Source organism: Acanthopagrus latus, chromosome 8, assembly GCF_904848185.1.
Source record: "Acanthopagrus latus isolate v.2019 chromosome 8, fAcaLat1.1, whole genome shotgun sequence".
In the NCBI taxonomy this organism is placed as follows: Eukaryota; Metazoa; Chordata; class Actinopteri; order Spariformes; family Sparidae; genus Acanthopagrus; species Acanthopagrus latus.
The window spans coordinates 14,322,097-14,345,342 of record NC_051046.1 but is presented as its reverse complement, the minus strand read 5'-3'; the positions used below and the strand labels follow the sequence as shown (position 1 = coordinate 14,345,342).

Here is a 23,246-nt window from a genome sequence, read left to right as displayed (position 1 = left end):
ATGTCTGTCTCTGTGAAGGACTTTGTTGCAAAAACCTGATTTTTATACATTAAATAAACTTGAAACACCGACACTTTGGAATTGTAGGTCAGGTCAGCTTCCATCCTGAAGCGTATTTTTGACGGCAATCTAAAAATTGGGCCGTTAATGTTTTAATAACTGACAATAAGCTGGGGTTTATTTAATACTCAGGAGCAGAATGTTGAGGAATATCAATGCAGAAAAGAAGAAAGACAGGTGCGAAATATTCCTTCTCCTACCTCCTTCAGGTGTCTCAAACTGCTGGGTCAGGCTGGCGGGGCCCTCTCCCTTGCCGTTATAAACTCTGACATTGAAAGAGTAGAGGCTGAAGGGGTGCAGCCCGGGCAGCATGCCGTGGGTGTGGTTCCCACTGAAGGTCAGGACCTGCTGATCTGAGTGATGGGGGTTGTGTTTGTGCAGATTGCGTTCTTTCCAGTAGTACACCTACAAGACAAAGCATACATTGAGAGTTTAGTGTGTTTCAGTGTTGGTGTGTAGTGGTGTTACACTGCATGTGGTCTGTTGTTCCTTACCTTATAGCCTTTAAGATGCCCTCGTATTAATTTAGAGGGCACAGGATCCCAGTGTACATCAGCCACAGTGCTGTTCCTCACCACTGCCTGGACATTCTCTGGAGCTGCTACTGGCACTGTAAAATGGACAAGGAGCTCAACACAACAGCAGCTAAAAGTTGCACATGAACCTCACCAGATTATTTTACATAGTGTATGTGTAAGATATATATAGTGTCTCCAGAGTGCATCTAACTCACAGTCTTCTCCGGAGTAGCCGTGGGCAATAACAGGCTCGGGTCCCGCTCCGTGGTCGTTCACAGCCTGAACTTTTAGCTCGTATGGAACAAATGTGGGCGTTCCAGACACAACAAACTTGGAGGTGTTGGCCACAGTCACCGTGGTCCATTCACTGTCCACCGTCTTCTGCCTCCACATCACCTTATAGTGAAGCCCTGGACCATTAGACTGGAGGCTGGTCAGCGGCTGCAGAGGAGAAAGTTTTAAATATGACTTCATACTTCCATACATGACGTGAAGATTAGGATATAAATGGTTCGGTGGATGTTAACAAAAGCAAGCTAATAAGACAAAATTATGCTTCATAGTACAGGGAAACTTCACTGTTTCTTTGTGCTCTTCAGACAACACTGACTGCTTCAGGATTTGAAGAAGATAGCCTTAAAAAAGTTAATTACCTTCCATGAGATAACAAGATTATCATGCTCTGTTCCAAATCCCTGTATGCCTGTCGGGTTCTCATCTGGAGCTAAAAAGAATATATAAAATTAAGAAAAAAGTGAATCAGTACCCCTTCTGGAACAAGGCATTCAACAAAGATCATACTTTTACTTACAAAACAGTCATAAACAGAATCATTTGTGTGCAGAAAACATCCGCCGATTTTATGATGATTTATGTATTATTGCAACGTGAAATGCACATAATCAATTTACAGAATCAAACTCCTAGCAAAAATCTCCACCATCAGAGAGCCGCTGTGTTTGTACCTGCAGCTTCAGTCTTGAACATCCTGGAGGGGAAACTGGGCCGGCTGAAACCGACGGCGTTGAGGGCCAGAACTCTGAAGGTGTAGTGGACGTAGGGCGACAGTTTGAGGTGAGCTGTCGTCTTTGTTCCAAGCACCTCGGTAAGATTGTGCCAGTGGCCACGGTGGTGAAGTATGTCTTCATACTGGATCAGAAATTCTGTGTAAAAGCAGCAAAAAAAAGGGACGAGTATTGAACATGACTGAACCCTTTATAAACTGTCTGACAGTATATTCACAGAAGTGGACTGAATGTCCTGAAAGTTTCTTTGGCTGCTGTCTGAATATGTTGCTTTGGGTGGTGCTTTCAGGCTTCAAGGAGATTTCTCCACGTATTCATGCAATGATAAGTGACTGCAACAAGCTGACTGCAACAATCTAGAGAAGTATAATACTGCAGCAGTGGTTTAAGAGCTTTCTGCGGATGTTATGGTATTTTATACACCTTACCAGATTCCAGTTGACAACAGCTTTTGCCTTCTGTTGTGGAAGAAACTATAGCCTATTGTTTTGCAATTTCAACTTTCTTTTGATAGTGATAGTTGAAAAGAGACAAGAAAGGCAGTTTCTGAACTGGTTTATGTATTTTGTAAATACTATTTGCTATGTGTCTGAGCCCCTACATCTTATCAAAATGTTTTGTTTTCACATGTCTGTACTTAATTATTTAGTTTAAGTAAAAGATCAAATACTTTTCCTACACAACATTTTTTTCCCAAAGATTTTGAACAAAAATGTGTTTACATTCATATTGACCAGCTCCAAGATAATCCATCAATCTGACAGTTGCTGCTTGAGCAGCATGATTAGTGCACGGTTGTGTTTTGGACTCTTCACAATAAAAGGTCACTCTAAAAAGAGCAGTTTTATCCAAACAACATAATGCCATTGATCGCAAGTTGTGAGTGCAGCAGAACCTTTTCATGGGTATGACCTATAACATTAAAGATGGCTTCATTCTCTTAAGTGTCCCAGTAACAAATAAACCTAAATAGGATGTAGCCATCATTAATGTCATAAATTACACCTGTGCTTTGACTGGACAGTTCAAAATGTCTGCCATGAAAAAAGTCTGCTGTCTACCAGTAGTTCGACCAGCAAACATAGGGGGTATTTTATTGATTGCAGTTTGAATGCACCGAGATACGTGACGAGATCCTGAGGCCAACTGTTGTGCCATTTATCCACCACCATCTCCTCTTGTTGCATCAAGGAAATGCAAAGGCCCCCATGCAGCGAGGATCTGTACACAACTCCTGGAAGCTGAAAACACACGCTTCCATCCCACGCACACAGATGTCTCCCACTGAGCATGTTTTGCATGCTCAGGATCGACTTATTGGCAATATCCAGACCACAATCAACAACCTGATCATCTTGATACGAAGGAGATGTGCTGCACTGCACGAAGAAATGATGGTCACATCAAATACTTATTGGTCCCCCTCCCTGTTCCTGAGTGTATCTGTGATCAAAGAATGCATATCTGAAATCCCAGGCATGTGAAGTCCACAGTTCAGCGCCTGATACATATATTTTTCCTCGATCAAATGCACATTGTAGGCAGGCATTTCACTTTGACAAACACGTGTGATGATTAATAATATCATGTTGTTTAATCCGTATCTTGATATGCCACACCTGTCAGGTGTATGGATTATCTTTGCAAAGGAAAATTGCTCAGGGATTTGAACAACTATGTCTCTTTCTTCAACTCCACTTCAGTGTTCTTTAAGCACTGTTGTATTCAAACTGTTCTGTGACTAAACCAACTGACTGAATGCTGCAAAGGACAACTGCAGCAAAGACTGCGCCTCTTAGACGACAGCTTTGGAGAGTTTGTCTCTTTTTTTTCACTGACTCTTGCAGACTTTATGATTGGATGATTGTAATTATGGAGACTCAATTATTGTAGATCATTCTGATTTTGTTCACACGTCCCCACGCGCTGCTTAGGGGAGTCTGCTAAATGCCAACGACATAATTAATCAAAAGGACACTCCAGAGATTTAGTTTTGTACCTTCATCGTGTATGGAGAGCCAGGAGAGAGAGAGATGCGCTGACAGTTCAAGCCAACATCAAGGTACACTCATCGTACACATACACACACACACACACACACACTCTTTAAGACCTACTCTGAATAGGGCTGTTATGTTCATCCCCAGGAGTCCAAGTGAGCTGAACACTCCTCTTTTTCTGATCCGTCAGCTCGAGGTCAGTCGGGGCATCAGGTCGCTCTGGTAGAGAAACAGCACAGGCAGGAGCATCATCACACAGTTACAGTTACAGATTATGAAAGGTTCATGCCACGAGAAGATGAGGCACAAGAGTGGATATACAGTTACATCATTCTGTTTCATGACACTAGAACCACAATAAAAGCTACTGAAAAAAACAAGCACACCTTTAAATTAAACATTCTATTCCTTCACACTTTCAATTTGAGGATGTTATTTGCTCTGTGATGCACATGCAGACCGCATCATGCACATGAATCTAGTGACGCTCAACTGAGCATCACACATAATCGCTCTGCATGAAACAGACTCTCAGGCTCACCAGAGAGGCTAAATTGAAGCTCATGTTTAGAAATTGTAATGATAAAGAGGAACGCATGCTTGGAATAATTGAGTGATGAGGAAATTGAGCATTTGAAAAGATCCCAAGTGGTGCAGTGAGGACGGGTTTGTTTACAAATTATCTCTGCATTCAAGTGTGCGTGGAAACTGTTTAAGGTTTGCATCAGTGATTTAAAGCATGCAAACTTTAAGGGTTTTAGAAAAAATATAAACATATACAAGGTAAAAAAAAATCACCAACAAATGAAAAAATAAAGAATTGAAGATGCTCTCTGATGGTCAAAAACAAATTGTCAGGCCACAACATGCTTCACTAAACAGAAACATCCAACAAACAAGACAGGGCTGTGTCAGCAGAGCACATCTGGGTGCTCATGTGTGCTGCAGGTTTACCGGAGAGAACAGCTGGTGTTGGCGTGGCCTCTGCCAGGTAGGAGGGCGGGAGTGAAAACGTGAGTTTAGTGGTCAGTCAGCCAGAAGAAAACAAAGACGATTATCTGGCTCGCTTAGGAGGTAACAATCAAATATTCATGCTGCTGACACGATAGCTGACTAAATCCGCTTCTGAGTAAACTCTCCGGCAATTAACCTTGAAGGGCTGAGAGGCAATCTGCTTTGTATGTTACTGGGTGGATTCACATTTCCTGGACGACCTTTAATAATTTGTGAGTTTGTTTCATGAGTCAGTGAAATGGAGCTCCTGCAAAGCCGACCTTACCGACAACAGTGAGCTCAGCGCTGGCGGAGTCATGGTCCAGCGTGGTGTTCATGATGCAGGTGTACACGCCGGCATCATTCTCCGTCGCATCCGTGATGGTGAGGCTGTCAGAGTCCACGATTAATCTGGAAACAAAGCATGTAACAGATGGCTCAGCACTACAACGGGAAAACTTGGAGGCAAAAGCTGTACTTTAAAGCGACATGTTTGTACATTCTATAGCAAAGCAGGCTTATATTCAGACTTATGATGGGTTAAGAAAGCAAAAAACACGTCCATCAATATCTATCCATCAAACACAGGGTGAACAGTCTAAGACGTCAGAAGCTCTGACCTCTCATCATCAGGCAGCTCTCCGTCGTCTTTGAGCCAGGTCATGGTGGGGATGAGTGATGGGTCGTGTTTCACCTTACACTCAAACACCGCGGACCTGCCCCTCTGGACCACTTTGTACTCTGGCTGCTTCAGGATCCGGGTGGGCTCTGATGAGAATGGGACCAAGAGGTTCAATTAAGTTTAAATGGGTGACAGAAATAAGGAAATTCAAACAATAAGGCTCATGAGTGTAAGCAAGACCTCGTTCATTTCTTTGATTGATGAAATTGCTAAAATGTTAATGATACTGATGCATATTATAGTAAAACACCAACATTAAGAGAATAAATAGCTTGTTTTGTGATAAAAGGAGGGGCAATGCAATCAGGTGAGAAGATGAACTTATCATTTTAGTCTTTGCTTTTCCTCCATGTTATTGTAAAGGTCCAGTGTTTAGGATGGAGGGGGATCTTTTGGCTTAAATATAATAATCATGATAATTTTTTCACTGTAGTATAATCACATGAAAATAAGAACTACTGTGTTTTTGTTACCTTAGAATAAATCTTCTGGACAAACAAACCACTGACTCTAGAGAGGGCCGCATTATTCAGTTTTAGCAGTCACCATAGGGCAGGGTGAGTCAAAGGGTTGATGACACAAAGTCCTGATCTTTCTCACCTTTGACCTCCAGGTAGATGTGGTTCTCATAGATACCGAGCATGTTCCTGGCCACACAGGTGTATTTCCCACTGTTGACGGCTTGAGCTACCTGAATCTCTAGAGTCCCATTGTCATGATGGATGTACGGGTCTCCATCCAGGGTGCTGGACCGACTGTCTTTGAACCTGAGACAGAGAGGCAGACGCTTTGAGCTTTTAAAGGCACACATAAAACACTTTCCTCTGCTGGAGGTTCATTAACTCACCATTCAATTTTAGGGATGGGTGACCCAAAGGAAGCGCAGTCCATCAGAGCCCGGTGATTTTTGATGACCTGGTACACTTTGTTGGCTGGTGTCAGCACTCTGGGCGGCTCGGCTGTAGCGACGCAGCAGAAATCATTGCCATGTTATTACTCTCCAGAAATCAATGCACATGGAAAACAGCATTCTAATGCAAATGGGTCTCGTGTAATGAACTCACAGAGCACATTGACGAAGGCGTTGGAGAGGAGATAGCCGTAGTCATTGGAGACATTGCACTGGTAGACGGCGCTGGATCCAGTCTGCACGTCGGTGAAGATGATGGTGTCGTCCTCAACCTTTCTGCTGAGATCCTTAGGGGAATCTGTTCATGAACAAGAGGGTTACAGTTGTAACTCTGGCTCTTTGAATTCTGGATGAATCTTGTCAACACTGAAAGGAGCTTTTTGGCCACTTGGTTGCCAAACAGATAACTTTGGCTTTCATTTATGCATCCCATGTGTAAGGCTGGGTATCAAGCCTAATACTTTTTGAGCACCAACCAAAATTACTTTGTAACATTAATTATTGAAAATTGTACTTGTACTAACCGCTGAGTTCTTACATGGCTGCTAATAGTTCAACATTTTGGGAAAGGGACCCAATCAGTTTTTCGCCTTGTTAAGGGAGCGCAATTTGATTTCTCTCTCATGGTTGCATGCTACATATGAAGCTACAGCCAGTAGCTGGTTAGCTTAGATTAGTTTAGCATAAAGAGTGAATTCATGGAGGCTAGCCGGCTCATTTATTAACCCGTTGTATTTCGCTCTCTGAACTTGTCCAAAAAGTACAAGTGTAATATCAACATGGTGATTTTATGGGGGTCTTAGCTTGTTGTAGTTACCTCCTGGCAAAGATGAAGACGAGCTGACACAAGCTGCTGTTTCAATAAACACATGACGACTTGGATGACATGTCGGCCTTCATATTATGTTAGTATGTCAGTATATCTCAGAAGTTTTGTTTATTTTGTGGGTCTTCAAGAAACACATCTTTATATTTCACAATGTAGGGTATGGAAAAGGACTGTTTTGGTATCTGTATCAAACTCAGGTATCAGAAATAGTGTACAGCACAAAGGTATTTACAAATCTGTGATAATGAAGACAAAAATCATGTCAACAAACAATGCCCAGTGATCTCCAGAATGAAAATGTCTTCTCTCGGAGGGTTTGTGTCATAGGAGCAGGCTGCACTTACTCTCAATGGGGATGCCATTCATGGCCCAGGTGATGGAGGGCTTGGGCGTGCCACTGGCCCTGCAGGTCAGCACTCCATTCTCTCCCGGTGCTAGAACAAGGTTCCTAGGAGTGCCGCTGATCCAATATGGAGCAGCTGAAAATAGAAGAGAGCACAGCAGAAGGCTGGAGAATTAATCACTGAACACGCTGCCCTGTTGGCATCTCTGCATAAATCAATTATGAGGTGGAGGGAGAATGAAGAGACAGGCAGAAGGAGTGACTCTGTCGCCACACGGTGAGCGAACAGCCTTATGGGATTCTGTGCAGCTCATCACAGACGCACCTTTGACCGTGACGTGGATGGTGTGGTGCACCGAGCCGAGTTGGTTCCGGCCGGTGCAGCGGTAATCTCCAGCATCTGACTCTGACACGTTCACAATGCGAAGGGTCCTCTGGTAGTGGAGGAAAGATGTGCGCTTGGCTGGTAGGACGCCGCTCACTTTGGTCCAGGAGATTTCAGGGGTGGGCCTGGATTCAATGAGAAGGAGGGAGGGAGGGAAGAGACAAAGAGTGATTATGGCACTCGAGCAGGTGGGCACTCAAGGCTTTAAGAACTGCAGTAATGGCAGATTCTTTCACTTACAGTCCTTCGGCAATACACTCCATCTCCAGCACCTGTCCTCTCAACACTGTCTTGGAACTGGAGGGGCCAGATGGGACGAGAAAGGTTGGCTTCCTCTCATCTGCTGGCTCCTCTGCAGCCACACAAACAAAACTGTTACCAACCGAGTCCACAGCAGAGTGAAGATAAAGACCCTTTACATTCATGATCCTTTCTTTGCTTTGGTATGATGAAACCTCTCCGCAGGCACTCAGCCACTTTATCTCTCATACTTTACTGCTGGTTGTAAATTTTATAGCCATGTTGTGTTTTATTGCACTGCTTTCTACGGGTGTTTATTGTCAAATAATTGCCCTCTGGCTTTACAATAAAGACCAAAATTAACCTAATGTAGAATGGAGAGTAAGAGACTTGCATTCTGCTACAAAACCAAACCAAACACGTTTATAATGATGGTATGGATGATAACTTAACACCCTGGCATGTGCTTGAATGTGTCGCGTTAGCCAATGTGTGGTGTTGTTCAGACGAAAGAGACAAATTTAAAGATCTTCTTAGCAATGAGAAATGAAGTGACGAAGAAATGATTAAGTAGGTGCGCTCTAAAATTAGGCAGGGCAGCGGGGGACGAGTGATTATGAAAATGAAGACTGCAGCTGGGTTTTTGGCAGAAGGAAAGGCAAACAGAAAGGAGAATTTAAACATGTGTCTGCTTTAAAGATTTGGTTTAGGATCAAATTAATTTGTAGTTAAACTGTTTACATTTTTTCATTTCAAATCAAAATATTGTTTCCAAAGCCCAAGACTGTATAAATGTTAAGAGGTCAATCAGTTCAGTCGATACTGGAATCGTCATGCAATGACAGTTTAAGCAGATCATTACAGGAAGTGAGTGGTTATCAGAAGGGGTTTGATTGGATAGAGCAGGAGTGACAGAGGTACAGAGAATTAAACTGGATTCTTGGATTCAGGGGTTAGTGTTAGTGGGTGACAGCTACAGTTTGATGCTCTATGTCGGGGGGTAAACACTAGAGGGTGCCAGATGTCACCCCTAAATAAATCAGCGAGAGGATAAAGAGCCTCGGGTTGACGGGGGTCGAAGGGTTAGTGTTAGTGGGTAAGGTGCTAAGAGTTTGGAGCTCCAGGTCAGAGGGGGGTAAACACTAGAGGGTGCCACAACTCACCACTAAACAAATCAGTGTCATTGTAAAAAGCTGCCATTGTGTCATTGATTGCATCCACTGTAAACACAACAGAAAAAAAATCAAACACGCCACAAGCTGAAATCATCAGACATGGAGGAAAGAAAACAAAAACAAACAAAAACACATGTGATGACAACTTAACACGAGAGCATTCAGAAATTTTAAAAAAATGACTTTAAATGTCTTTAAAAAACTCAAGTGACTGTAATCGTTCCTTTCGGGAACAGGCTGCCTGCACGTCAGCTGCGAAATGCTCGACTGAATGAGAGCAGCCTTTGTTGTAGGTGGAGTGTGCGTATACAGTGCGTCTCACAGAAGTAATATAATGAACGCCCGCCTGGCAGATAGTAAGCGGGGAGCCATGAGAGCTCTGACAATATGTCTTTTCAGTGGGATGACGACCGCTGGCGTCTCTGAGGATGAAATCACAGATAGGAAATGCTGTTTCCCTCCTACGCAGTCATGCCAGCGCACACACGATTGTAAATGAGCTGCCTCACACTCCAGTCATCTCAGTTATGCTTGCTTGCTCGCTGATTACACCTTCAGTGCCTTTCCTTTAGCTTCTCTCACACACACACAGTCAGACTTACTGTTTAGGACCTTGACAGTGATTGGTTGTTTCTGCTGGATGGTTTGTGTGTATGGGAAGCGGGCGTAGCAGATGTAGTCGTTCCTTGAATCCTCTCGAAGGACGTTGGCGAAGTAAAGGTCTCCGTTGAGGGACTGGGACACCCTGCTGCTCTGAGGCAGCTTCTGGAAGTCTGAAATGAACAGCAAAGTAAACATTTGAGGCGTACAGCGATTGAAATAAATGCTCCATTATTATTCAGAATTCAATGGGCCACGATAACTGTGTACTTAAAATATGAACTGAGGATCAGAGAAAGATATCTCAAAACCTAAACAAATGTAACCTGAAAGAGTGACATTACTTTGTTTATTTTTGACCTCAACTGTTCTGGTGCTTTCAGCTGGATCACATGATCTTCCTCCGCAGACAGAGTTGCCCAGTTATGATGGACTGAAAGCTCCAGAGCAGCTACTACACAGACCTTGTGGTGAAATTGTTTTGACGTTTTTAAGGTAAAAATGAACTTTCAGTCTGAGCCTTTAAGTTGAGGAGAAGTCATGTAAGAACTGCTTTCTTGTCATTTGGGTGAACTGACCCTTTAAAATCAACAGGCTAAAAATGTCCGTAGCCTCATTGGTGGAGGCATCCTGTTTCTATTTCATAACAGTAAGACATAATTTCCCATAAGCCCCTAGTTCCCTGCCACAAACAGGACAGCTGATGGTTGCTTTGGGTTATATCAATGTTTAAAAACAAAAGCGAAGCTCAGGAAGTTTACTGCAAGTAAAACTGATGAGGAGCAGACACATAATTTTGAGACAGGACATATTGTAAACAACAGTGTGTCATAATGTGTTTATGCATGCAGACAAAAAAAATCTCACAATTGTCCATCCAGAATATGATCGGAGGAGGCAGGCCGACGGGGGGTCGACACGGCAGCACCAAGGACACACCCTCCTGAACAACGATTGGCTTGATTTTCTCCTTTGACCACAAGGGGGACCCTGGAGAGGCAAACACACCTCAGTGGATGAGGAGTCGCATAATAAGACATGAAATATGGGGGTGACAAGAGGTGACGAGGCGAGATGAGGGGGATGATGGCTGGCTGAATAACAATACACAGTAGGAGAAATACAAAGGACTGTTCACTCTATCTACTGCAAAGTAAAACATGCTGCTTCCTCCATGCAACCTTTACCTTCCAGGAGAGCTCTTAAGACGGAAAATGCTACTAATTGTTCAAAGAGGAAAAAAAAGAATGACGTGAGAAAGATGACATTAAGAAAATGGAAGAAAATGAAATGATAGACTGCACCGCACTTACTGGACTGTCGAACGACTATGTTGTTGGAAACGGCAGTTCCATGTTTGTTCCTCGCCGTGCACTGGTACACGCACTCGTACTGTTCAGCCTTCGCCCTGCTGATGTCCACCACCAGGGTCCCGGAGTGGGGCTTCATGGTCACATTGGGGTCCTCATCGATGTCAAAGTGGGTCCCGTTTCTAGTCCAGGAGAAACTGAGGAACAAAAAAAACACAGACCGGTATCGTAACAGAACAGCTCGTGTCCTCTGATTATCACGTGAACATAAAGACTGTAGAACTGAATGAATGATATAAAGGCAGCGAAAACATATTCTCTCAATCAGCCTCTTACAATGAGTAGACATTTCCGGATCTTTAGTTCAAAGAGAACCAGGTTCCATTGCAGAAAGTTGGTGTCACATATTCAAATATGTAATAATGATTCCGCACTCCACTCTATATCCCTAATTAGACTCCACAAAGACAGCATAAAACACAGCACAGTGCCTCTTCTAATTGCCAGAGATGTAGAACCTGTGGTGGAGATTTACTTTGTCTGCTTTGGAATTATTCTCATCTGGAGGAATTTTGGAAATGTGTAATTAGGATAACTTCTGACACTACAGGATTGAAATATGACTACAGAAAATGTCATTTTGTCAGTAAAAACAACTTCATGATAAACAAAAAAAAGATCCCACCCAGTCCTAATGATGCAGATTATTTTCTATAATAATAATAATTATATCATTAAAAAGGGATTGGATATCTTAATATACATAATAATACCAAAGGATGTTCTTTTTCTTTGCCTTTGCTTTGATTGTTGTTTATGTACTCACATTTTCAGATGCTTTGAAAGAGGATTTCAAAGGATTTGGTCATGTATAATCTTTGCAATTTGCCAGTCTGCACTTCCTCAAAAGGATATTTGAGGGTTACATAAGACTTGGCTTTAGGCTTCAGGTTATATCAGGATAAAGTAAAGTGAGGGTTAAGGGCTACGAAGTGTACTCTGTCAATGAGGGTCCTCGCACGTGTAGAGGTACAAGTATGTGTGTGCATGCAGTGTTGGTGCAAATGAAGATGGCATGAAGGGAAAAAGATTCCAAAGCATTAGCTTGGCATCTGGTGAGAGCAGCATGTGCAGGAGTGAAATACCAACTTTACTTATAAAGTCTGAATAACAAAAGCTTTTAAACTTGATTTTCTGGAGGTTTGCAATAAACTGAAGCTTTTCTCTGAAAAGTGACAGGTGGCGGCTTAATCTAAACCTGGAGTATGTTTCTTAGTAACGGCACCATGAATGCAAAATCACACTTGACAGATTCCTACCTGGGGTGAGGCTTCCCCTTCGCCTCGCAGTGGATTATAATATTCTCTCGCGGGTCGATGATGTAATCCTTGGGGGATTGGTGAGTTATGGTCGGCGGCTGCGGCACTAAAAGCGATCAGAGAGAGGGCGATATTCAATCATGACCTTTACTGCATAACTAAGCCTTTTTTTTCTGTCGCTGTATTGACCACACAAGCAGCCATTACCAATTGCATGCAGACTCAACACACTTAATCAAATCAGATGGCTGATTGCTGACAGACACAAAAAGCTCTTGTAACATGTGCAACAGCAAAAAAAGAAGAAAAAAAAAAGACAGCATGCGGACGCTCAGGTACATTTCACTTTGTTGTAATGATCCGTTGCCTAATGTATTCCTGCCAGCGCAGGGGAGATAACTAATGGACAGTGAGAAAACAAATGATATAAGAACTCATGCTGTTTGCAATATCGCTCTATGGAAATAATGCTCTACCACTGCAGCAACACACGGGAACAAAAACAGCAAACAAAAACACTAAGAGATCAATACATGCAATATAAAGTCCACTCCAAATCACACTCAGCACCTTTAGACACAAAAATATAACACAACATCAAATATAACCTTTGATGCACAACAACAAACTGCTAGCACAACCTCTGCAGACTTACATCCTTCCAGAACTTTAGTGTTTTCCCCAAGAATCAGCAAACAAGAAGGGGAAAATTGTGACAGTAAAGAGAACCAGATATTAGCGGTGCAACACTTCTTCCTGCATTAAATCTGCTTCAACCATGGTTTACACAAAGCTCCCTGTTGAGAAACGCCAGCCTGCAGCGGTCAACAGCTCCCGACAAACAATATGTAGAGGATCTACAGAGACGTCAGGCTGCGGTGTTGGAGGTCAGGCTGGCAAACTCTTTTCTTTTCCCCATCAGTCAAAATGAGGAACATTGGGTCTAAGGAGTGTTCTGTTTACAGCGTGTGCTGGAGTTTCCTCTATAAATAGATTTTCCTCTTCAGAAAACAGGAAACTATAGGTGTAATGAATACAGATTGTTAATTGCATGTGTTAAGGGCTGAGATGATTCAGTCAGTCGATTATTATTCTATTTTGATGATGAAATAACTGTTTCGGTTTGCAAAAATATCCAACAACTGCTAATTCTTGGCTTTCAAATGTGAGGATTGGTTGCAAAAAAGGAAGAAACTGTAACCTTAGTATCTGAGAAATGATAATGACAGTTTTTCATTATTTTCTGATCTTCTATAGACAAAAGATAATTACATTGAACAATACTCAGTATATCATTCAGCTATTCAGAATTAAGAAATACAGAGGTTAAAACCAAACTTTTAACAACCAAATTCTCATGTTGATGAAAACCGGACTGCAATCTAGCTTGGATTATTTTAGCTAAGCTTTGCTTAGCTTTGTTTAATATAATGACTGGAAACACAGAAGCAGCCAGTCTGGCTCCATTCAACAGTAAAAGATAATAATAATCTGCATACCAGCACCTCTAAAGATTTTATGTCTTGTTTGTTTAATCCAAGTAAAATCCATAAAGTAAAAGTGAAAAGTTGTGGTTTTACACAGGGATATGTGTTGGACAATGTATTGGCTGCCTGCAGTGATTTACAGACATGAAATAGATGTTTAACTATTCCTCCAAATGTTCTTCATATAAAATGTCAGACGATGGTGAAATGTTCCCATTACAGAAAGGTTACAGTACTTACAAAGATGATAGAAGATAGATCTTTGTTTCAAATTGCTTGTTTTGTTCCCAATAACAGTCTAAATATCAAACTTGTTAAGTTCTTCTGGCATATTTGACGAAGTGACAAAGTGACAAAGAAAAGTGCAAATCCTCACATACTTAATTAGCAAATGCCGTTTCTTGATCGATGACGTGACATTAAACTTTGTTGGTTAATCGACTAACTAGACTATTAACTAATCATTCAGCCCGAGACTCCTCAGATAAGTCCATCTAGGCTCTTCCTGGATGTGAATGTGTTGTGTGGTGGGTGATCTGCGTCCTTACGGTCTAGTGGGACCTCCAACGCGGCGGCGAGGTGTCCCAGGAACAGCACCAGCAGCGCTGCGTCCATCCTCCTCCTCTCCATCATCAGTGTGTGACGCAAAGGTCTGCCCCGAAATCCAGTGACGCCCCGCCTCTCTGCTCAGTCACACTGTCTGAGGACACGTGCACATTCACAACTGCACGGAGAGAATGACAGAAAAAAAACAGAGAGACGGCATCAGAGATAAGAGGATAGAGGCAGGAGCAGAGATTACTGGGTTGAATAGCACATCCAGTTACTGCAGCTATCAATCATAACACCGAGTTTGTTCTGTTTTCTGTTCATCGGTTGCTGAGAGAGAGAGAGAGAGAGAGAGAGAGGGGCAGACACGTATAGCTCTGGCCACAGATCGATGTGAGTTACCATGCAGTGTAGTTTGCTGGAAGCTATCTTTTTGATCTAGTGCACTCCGATACGGGCCGGCGGGGCCCACATGGGCTCATTTTGCTCGACTAATCACCACCGTGGCCACAATGCCATTAGGCTTCTCTGCCTTATCGACCACATCAGGCGGCAGATGACATGCCAAGGGACGAGACAGGGGGACACTCACTTTACAATCCATTTCCCCATCAACTTTATCAGTTTGATTGACTTACTGATTGATCGGCATTGAAGTCAGACGTCAGACGCTGAGCTATCATTCATGAGGTTGTTGGAGGTTGACTGGGCGGCTCTTAGACGCCTCTGCAGATACGGCTCAGTGAGGACAGATGGTACAAGTTCAACAGGTTCAAGCGAGGTCGCTTGTTTACAGGTTTGAAAAAACTGGTGGAAGGCAAATTGGCCATTGATTAACTGTTAATTAAATGAGGATTTTCTTTTGTTTCACAGTGTAATCCAATTATATCTCCATCACAACGCCGGCGATTGCAGCGGATGGACTGTGAAAAGACCGGGGAGCAGCACAGCAATCTATGGACTGTATTTAACATAACAGGTTTGAAATCTTTCTCTCGTTGCCAGGCAGCTCAGTTCCTCCCAGCTAGAAGCATTTATTTACTGAGACAGCTAAAGAGGGAATAATAGCAAAACACAAATGTTGTAATTATAAAGCGAGTGTGACCCAGGCTTTGGAGAATAATTTTAACTGAGTCCAAATTACTTTAAAAGGAGACACTACAGGTGAATAGAGCAAAGACCCAGTGCCTAATTTAAAAGCACTAAGGTGCATTCATTGCCAAATTAGAAATCTGAACAATAGACGAAGCCAGGTTCAACATTCATGTTTCGTTATGTCAACATATCAGAGCCAAAGGTTTTTACTGAAGGAAAATTTGTACATCTCTTTTATTCATTCCATCAATCAGGGAATACCGCCAAAAAAATCCACATTCACCATGTTTTAAGGAGTAAAATGTTATATGAATCAGGTTATGGATGGTTTATAGACATAAACTGATGTGCCCTCAGAAACACTTTGGGCAAGGGAAGGCACCTTCCAAAAATACTTGGCAGGTGATTTGTCCGTCTATCACTGGCTGTTAAAGGCTGGAAAGTTTGGTGTATGTAAGTGCTAGTGAAGTGGAAATTTCTTGCCAAGAGAATGAAAAAGAAAAACCTCATTTTGAGAAAATAGCCTCTAAAGGTATGAAAAAAAGTAAAGCACTGCAGTAGATATCACCATTAAACCATATCTTTGGATATCTTATTAAATATGTGCTAACTTGCATACATGTTTTGGACATTTTTTATCCACTAGTCTGAAAGAAGGTATGTTATGGAAATAGCCCAATATCTGAAATCACCAAGTGAATAAAGAAATAATGTTTCACCTGTGACGTCATCAAATCCACCTGCAAAATTTAGCCATGTCACAGAGAAATGATCCATATAACATACCATTTTCACGTACATGTGAGTTTTGAAAAGATGAGTAAAGTGAATGAGGAGAGAGAACTTAGCAGGAGTCATTTTCTGTCTTTTAACAACTGCAGCCTGACCTGTTTTTATCTCCTCTCCTGCCTGTCTTACCCGAGGCATCCGCTGGCACGCTATTAAAATGTCACAGCTCAATTTAGAGCTCATGCCGACTAATTTGCTGCGTTATCACAAAAGCACACTATCAAATGTGTGATATTAATGCTGGTTAGAGTATGAAATAATCAAACAGAGCACATTAAAGGTGGAGCTGCGTGTGCGTACCGCCCTCTCCTGCCTTTGGCTGTTGGGTCGGCTGAAGCTGTGTCTGGGACCAGAGGCTAGACAGCCAGGCAGTCAGATCCTGGCCTGGTCCTCCGTGGGGAATGGATGTATTTGTTAGTGCTGCCCTACAGTCATGAGTCAGTAGAGGCCCAAGAGCCGGTGTGTCTGGTAGCATGTGAAGAGACCAAAGCTAACGTCTGCTTCTTCCACTACACCTCTCTAGGGAGGGCCTGTATCATTCGCCCAGGGCAGCCAATCACAGCGGGCATGGACAGCATCAGGCAGCTCTGGACTGGGATTTGACATAAAGGGATTGGTGGGGGGGGGGGCAATTTCATCAAGCTCATTTGCAGGCTGCAGGCAGGAGTGCAGAGGAAAACCTGGGGCAGACTTTAGTCATTGGTGTTTATTTTCAACTGGCTGTGTGTTGAAAATCATTCATGCAAAAATCCATTCATGGTGATTAGTACAGCGTCGCACTGCAATATGTTCTCGGTGCCAATTCAATTTTGTAAATGTACAAAGTTATTAAGGTCACTCCAATTTGTAAAAGAACATAAAATACAGGCTGTACTTGGCGGTGCACAGTCACAGGTTAAGTAGAAAAAAAAAGAGGAGAAAAAAAAAAGCTGTGACAGCGAGAGAATAAATGTGTTAATTATACATTTTATGGTGAATCCCCTGAAAGCCTGGTGATTTTTATCTGGAGAGGAGCCAAGGCTTCATCCAGGATTCATTTCCCAATTTAATGAGGTGTAGCAGCTAAGTCCAAGCTGGTCAGCATGTGCTGTCTTTGTGTTCATACTGTATATGTGGTGTGTGTATATGTTCTGTAATTATCCCTGTGAGCTGCAGTGATATGGAGCCAGCCCCTTGCATCCCTCTCACAGTTGGAAGACAGTGGGAACTCAAGAGGGGCTCTTAAGGCCAGAAACCAACCACCAGGGCCTGAACAGAGAGCATAAAAGTGATTAAAACATCCAGATTTTGCCCTGTTTGAATCAGGCAGTGGAGTATTCATGAACCTGATACTAAAACCTTCACTTTACCGATGTGGCATGAGGCGCAAGCCTCCATAATAAATATATTTTGAGCCCTGCATCTTAAAAAAGAAACTACATTCCAAAGCCAGTTCCTCATTTGAATATACGGTCCTTCGAGGGGATGTGCAATCACAAAACATCCATCACATTTGTTGAACCTTCCTATGCATCTTTTGCTGACAGAACCGGAGAAGCCAAAGTAAATAAAGCTCACTTCAGCGCAGACTGCTGAGGCCGAGATAAAAACACAGCACTGCTGGGAGTGCTGTGCCAAAAGCTGTCAGACGGCTGATAAAATCGAACAGGAAATGGTTTGTTGGAAAGAAACACGACAGGTGGGTAAGAAGGACACTTACGGTAAGGCGTTTTAGCTATTTTTCAAAACAGACAAGGCAAAGAGAATAAAAAAACAGCTATTGTTTCATTTAGAAAACTCAATACAATAGTCAAAGAGTACTTAAAGGATGAGACTAGTGTTGTGTGAAGTTTCAGCTCCTCAAACCTGCATGAACTGATTTTTCTGGCCACTCGGGAACAGTGGAAACAAATCGTCGGCACAACAATCTACAAATTGTTTTGATAGGGTGAACGGCTGAGGAAACAGTTGCTCATTTAAACATCTAGTGGATTCACTTAGCATTAGTATTCATTCATAGTCGTATTTCTGGCCACCTGGTGAATCTAAGTATAATAATTACTCTCTCTTTTATGCTCTGTTTTGTCTCTCCACCAACTCCTGAGGGAAATATATGGCTCTGCAGTTTGTTAAACTCATTTCATTTTTGCCAAAGACTTTGAGATGCATGCTGTAGTGGAGTTTAATGTTTTTATGTGGATTCACTGACGATTTTGCTTCGCCATTTATTTCCATTTATTCCCAAATAAACCTTTGAAGAAGTAGTGCAGTAGTGGTGCTTATTGTTCTTCTCTTTCCTTTCTTCCTCTTCTCTGTATTCATTCAGATCATATACCTATACTGTAAACATGCTGATGCCACCTACTGCTTTTGATTAGGGGTAGCATGATGTACTGATAACGGCGATATTTGGGATATTTGAAAAAAAAAAAAAAAAATCTAAATATCTCCATACTTTTGTCATCGTAGATTCTTTCAGTCATGATACTCTTCTGAAGATGACTTGTTAAGTCATTTTACCAATAACAAATAGCTGACAATATATATTTCCTAATATTGGGCCAAACTGTATTGGCCTGACACCACCACAAACATAGTCGCAGTTAATTCTGCATGTTTCAGAAATTGGTGCAAGTCAATGGCTGCTTAGATCAGCCCTGAAACACATTGGCATCGTGTGCCAAACAGTTGGCTTTGATGTAGGACAAACTTCAACTGCAAATAAAGTAACTAATATATGCAAAGTCCTTTAAATGCTACTACAGAAACCCCACTAATTGTGTTTCTTCAGCAAAGTGAGATTCTGTTAATTACAGCCTTTGACTACATGAGACCACCTTCCATCAGGACCTGCTTTTCTCTCTGTGCATTTCGTCTGTGGAGAAAAACACTCAGCACTTGTGTAACAGCTGCATTGAGCTGTCTGGCCTCTCATTCAACCGGCCCCTTCAATTACCCCATTGTCATTTTCCCATGGCCAGCTACTTCACCATCCCAAAACTAATTGGTTTTGTGCTCATGTCAGAGACGTGGTGCATATAGCGGGGCACATACACACATTCATGCACTCTGGCTGCGGGACGTGAGGGTCAGGACATGTCTGAGCTCCATCTGGGAGCTGACGGGGGCACGAGCAGCGCGAATTGAAGCACACCACGGTGTAAATGAAAAGCAGTCAGCAGGGAAAAAAGCCCAATTGAATTTCCCTTACAGGGACAGATAATACTACCCCATATGCTCTAAGCTAACCACGAGTGAAGATATTGTCGTGGTCTGTGCCAAACAATGGTGATGCAATGGTGCTACACTGACAGAATCACCACTGTTGCATCAGTACTGTACAGTTTTAACATTTCTGATGAAAAACAAGCTTTTTCTCTCATGCCAAGCACCCTAATTAACTCCTATAATCAGTGCTATTGATGGCTCATGCAATCAGAGGTTTGTGAGCCTCGGTATGGCCTTAATGGAGCAGCAGGGATCCCCTACAGGCGGCTCAATGTGGGGGCATAATGATGAGAATGGCTCCGCACTCAGGAAGGTGGTGATGAGAAAACGGATACGGTCGGAAGAGTTTATTTTTCTGAAGCTCCCGCTGCAGTGCAGGATGTCACTGCATGGAATTCAAGCCCAGGGCTGCGTGCCCATTTCTCTGTGCCATTAAACATCTATGGGGAAGCGGGAGGTCGCCTGAAAGGCTTTGCTGCGCAGAAGCCAGTGAGACAGACTCTCTTTGGTTACCAAAGTTTATGAATTCTAATCATACAGGATTCGAATGCAAAGTTAGTGCACTGTTAGTTCCTTAAAACAAAAGGTGATTGAATTTGTTGAGCTATAAACGCACGGCTAATGTAGTGGACGGGCATTAGCAGTGATATGAATTACAGCCATGGTGTGTGTGAGGTGTTGAGTGTTCATTGGCTTTGACTAATACCTCTCTCAGGCCTTTTATCTGCAGCTACAGGATCACAATGGAAATTCCGCGTCACAGCTTCAGCGCGCGTTTCCCATAATCTTCTCATTAGCTTTTATAATTGGGGGGCCGTATGCAAATAATTGGTGTGGTTAACATATGAATTGGGGTCCTGTTGTTCAGGGAGACCCTCGCAGCTCAAAAACACGCTGCGGCCCTTTCATCTGCACTGTACAGTCCAAGACAATAGGAGAGGATTCATCTGTTCCACTGTAAAGATGTTGTTGGTTGGATGCTACAAGCTAAAACTAAACTAATGCTTGTTGTGGTTTTATGGCGTGCATGTGGTAGAAACTGCCAGTGTGGAAAATTTTAAGCTTGTCCCAAAAACAGAAAATATAAGTCGAGATATTTCAGCTTTTGCTGCAGTGAACTGGAAAACTAATCCAAATATTAACAAAATTGCAAAATGGCCAAGTTGTAGAAGCACCATTGTTGTGATAAAGGTAAAATGGGTGAGAAAACTGCATTATAATAAAGTACTGTCGTGCTGCAGAGAAGACCTAGGCTACATATCTTTTTTCTCAAGATCTAAGAAAAATGTTTGTTTGGCACAGTTGTGAAAAATGTCACATTATCACGATCTCTAACATTTTTTTCAGTGAATATTGTGATGCAATAATAATCTCTTTCCCACCAATCTAGATGTCACAATTAGACAAAAAGGACTGAAGACACAAAGGCAGGAGGAAAGATGTAACAATAGGCGAGCTACATTAACTTAAATGTTAGGCCACAAAAGAGAAGACAGGCAACAAAAGAGAGAGTGTAAGCTGGGATGACACGAGGACAAAGGCAGCAAACGCAGGTAAAACATGAGGAGGAAACAGGACCAGATGCAAATTCAGGACTGACATGAGAACAGAACAAACAAACTGACAAAAGGAGACGGAAAGACTGACTTGAACACAGCAGGGACGGTAAACTACTAGACGGCAGATGAAACTAATAGGGCCAAAATGGTGGGAAAAACACAAAGACAGGAAGTTCACAAAAACCAACCCTAATCATCACATAAGAATCATATGACAATCTACTTTGTGTCAAAAACAATCATAATACTTTTTTTTATTTCAACTCCATAAAAACACAATATTAAATCTTTGGAGTAGCCCTTTAAGCATAGATTCCTCGGCTTTCAATACCTCTCCCCAGCTATCAATCGACCACAACTCTTAATGCAAATGGACAAACTGCTACTAATGCAACGTGTCCGGCAATTTGTTTGGTCCTCCTTTCACGGAGCGCCGCACATTGGCATTCACTGAGCTTCCTCCCCATACACGCCAAAAACACTCCGGGATTCGCTCTCCGTCCCCTCTGCCCAAATGCTAATCACAGCCGGCGCCAGCACCTCTGAGAGGAGGCTGCTCTTTAGCATGCAGATGGAGGCAGCAGCACTAGATGGGACGGCAGTGTTAAGGAGGATATCCCTGCCTGTTTGACTTGAATGGAAGCGAAAGGCGTTTTGCTTTCATCTCATCATTGCAGACCAGCTAAATATGACATATAGTTGGTGAGTCACGTCCTCACATTATACCAGCCCTCCCTCTGAGAGCATTCTCATGATTGGATGGGTGTTGGGAGGCCCTCTCTTGCTCCTCAGGATAATTGCTGGTGGTAAAATTGGAGATCTTTTAGTCTTCTCACTGCCTCACAATGTAGCAAAAGCCATAAATTATTAGTTAATAAAGTAGCGATGGCAAGGTGGCAAAAGTTAAGTCCCTAAAGTGCATTTGTACACTTGTCTGAGACCCGACTTGTACAGTAGCTCATTACTGGAGAATTAAATGAGTGGAGACACTTTTGAAAAGCATTCATTAAAATGAGATCAGGAGGGGAGGCAGCACCAAGCTGAACGAGCGACTGTGGATCTGAACTTGACCTTTATTTGATAGCTAATCCCCACACTGTAATTACTCCTTAAAAGAGGACGTTTCGCTATCGCCAAGCAAAGTGAATTCACACACGCTTACACGCAATTCCATACGCGTCGTCCTTGTTTATGCTGTCAAACAGTCTATGGGTCAGCGTAGGACGTAGGACATTAAAGACGGAGCTTGAGAGTGAGTGCGTTATGGGTGAGGCCATTCATATGCTGAGCAGAAGTTCATTATCATGAGCAAATGCCGGAGAGTGGGAGGAATGCATTCGACCGGCTTCCCGAGAAGCAGAAAGGAATCTCAAAATCCTCGCCATACCACGTCAAGAAACACTTTAGCTACAAAAACATAACAGCCTTGAGAAAGTAATCAACATAAAACCAATCTGCCGTGGGAAGACGAGCAAATCCTGTGAGACAGCAGACAGGAACATACATGCATATGTGAAGTCAGAGACAAATGCTGCTGTTATGCGTGTACGATATAATCCATGAGCCCGCAAAAGCTGGAAAATGAAGAGATAAATATAGGGACACTTTCAGCAGAGCACTTGAAACTGCCCTGTGTATCCATGGAGATCCCCTCCTGATCTCAGATCTCTACGCTGACAAAAAGATGTCAACCCTCTCCTCAAACACAGACATACGTGTGGGGGGGAAAAATAGAACAAAGAGGCCCAGACCCATTTGTCATCTCCTGAGTAACCTTGGAGAGAAACTGTACGCTTGACATCTGCTCTGCCCTAAAACACATCTCAACCTCCTCTGAGCTCAACAAAAGAGGTATGATTAGAATCTCAGTTTGCTACCGTGTCCACACCGGATGCCTTTCTCCGCATGTGAAGGGTCTCTCAAGATGGGGCCAATATGTGGAGTTTACTTAAAGCTTAGGGCTGCGACAAAAACAGTGTGTGAGAAAGAGAGCCGAGGAAATGTTCACATCAAACACTCACACACACACACAAAAAAAAATGGCAGCTATGATGCATCGTAGTAAATGAACCCCTGATGATGTCAACAACAAAGAGGAACAGCATCTATATATGATTGCTCAGAGTCAACAGTTAATGCAACCAGGCCTTTCTGGAAAAAAGAGCAACTGT

The 23,246-nt window shown here is 42.6% G+C and overlaps 1 protein-coding gene across 20 annotated transcripts in view; it reads right to left on the bottom strand.

Annotated features, from left to right (window-relative positions):
• Positions 1-23,246, bottom strand: part of LOC119024737 (neuronal cell adhesion molecule-like) — a 51,325-nt gene that overhangs the window by 12,387 nt on the left and 15,692 nt on the right. For 10 of the 20 annotated variants that reach the window (XM_037107788.1, XM_037107795.1, XM_037107792.1 and 7 more), the window contains 22 exons: positions 14,425-14,600; positions 13,045-13,056; positions 12,390-12,495; positions 11,074-11,267; positions 10,628-10,750; positions 9,763-9,933; positions 9,149-9,205; positions 7,986-8,097; positions 7,686-7,870; positions 7,362-7,496; positions 6,343-6,486; positions 6,126-6,237; positions 5,879-6,045; positions 5,217-5,364; positions 4,883-5,007; positions 4,558-4,587; positions 3,721-3,822; positions 1,544-1,741; positions 1,232-1,302; positions 794-1,019; positions 555-670; positions 261-465 (listed from right to left, as the gene is read on the bottom strand). In XM_037107788.1, the coding sequence (XP_036963683.1) occupies positions 261-465; positions 555-670; positions 794-1,019; positions 1,232-1,302; positions 1,544-1,741; positions 3,721-3,822; positions 4,558-4,587; positions 4,883-5,007; positions 5,217-5,364; positions 5,879-6,045; positions 6,126-6,237; positions 6,343-6,486; positions 7,362-7,496; positions 7,686-7,870; positions 7,986-8,097; positions 9,149-9,205; positions 9,763-9,933; positions 10,628-10,750; positions 11,074-11,267; positions 12,390-12,495; positions 13,045-13,056; positions 14,425-14,509 (2,824 nt within the window). In that variant the 5' untranslated portion in view covers positions 14,510-14,600. Of the gene's footprint in view, positions 1-260; positions 466-554; positions 671-793; positions 1,020-1,231; positions 1,303-1,543; positions 1,742-3,720; positions 3,823-4,557; positions 4,588-4,882; positions 5,008-5,216; positions 5,365-5,878; positions 6,046-6,125; positions 6,238-6,342; positions 6,487-7,361; positions 7,497-7,685; positions 7,871-7,985; positions 8,098-9,148; positions 9,206-9,762; positions 9,934-10,627; positions 10,751-11,073; positions 11,268-12,389; positions 12,496-13,044; positions 13,057-14,424; positions 14,601-23,246 lie in introns of those variants that run through there. The other 10 variants (XM_037107791.1, XM_037107804.1, XM_037107793.1 and 7 more) reach the window with 7 other exon arrangements.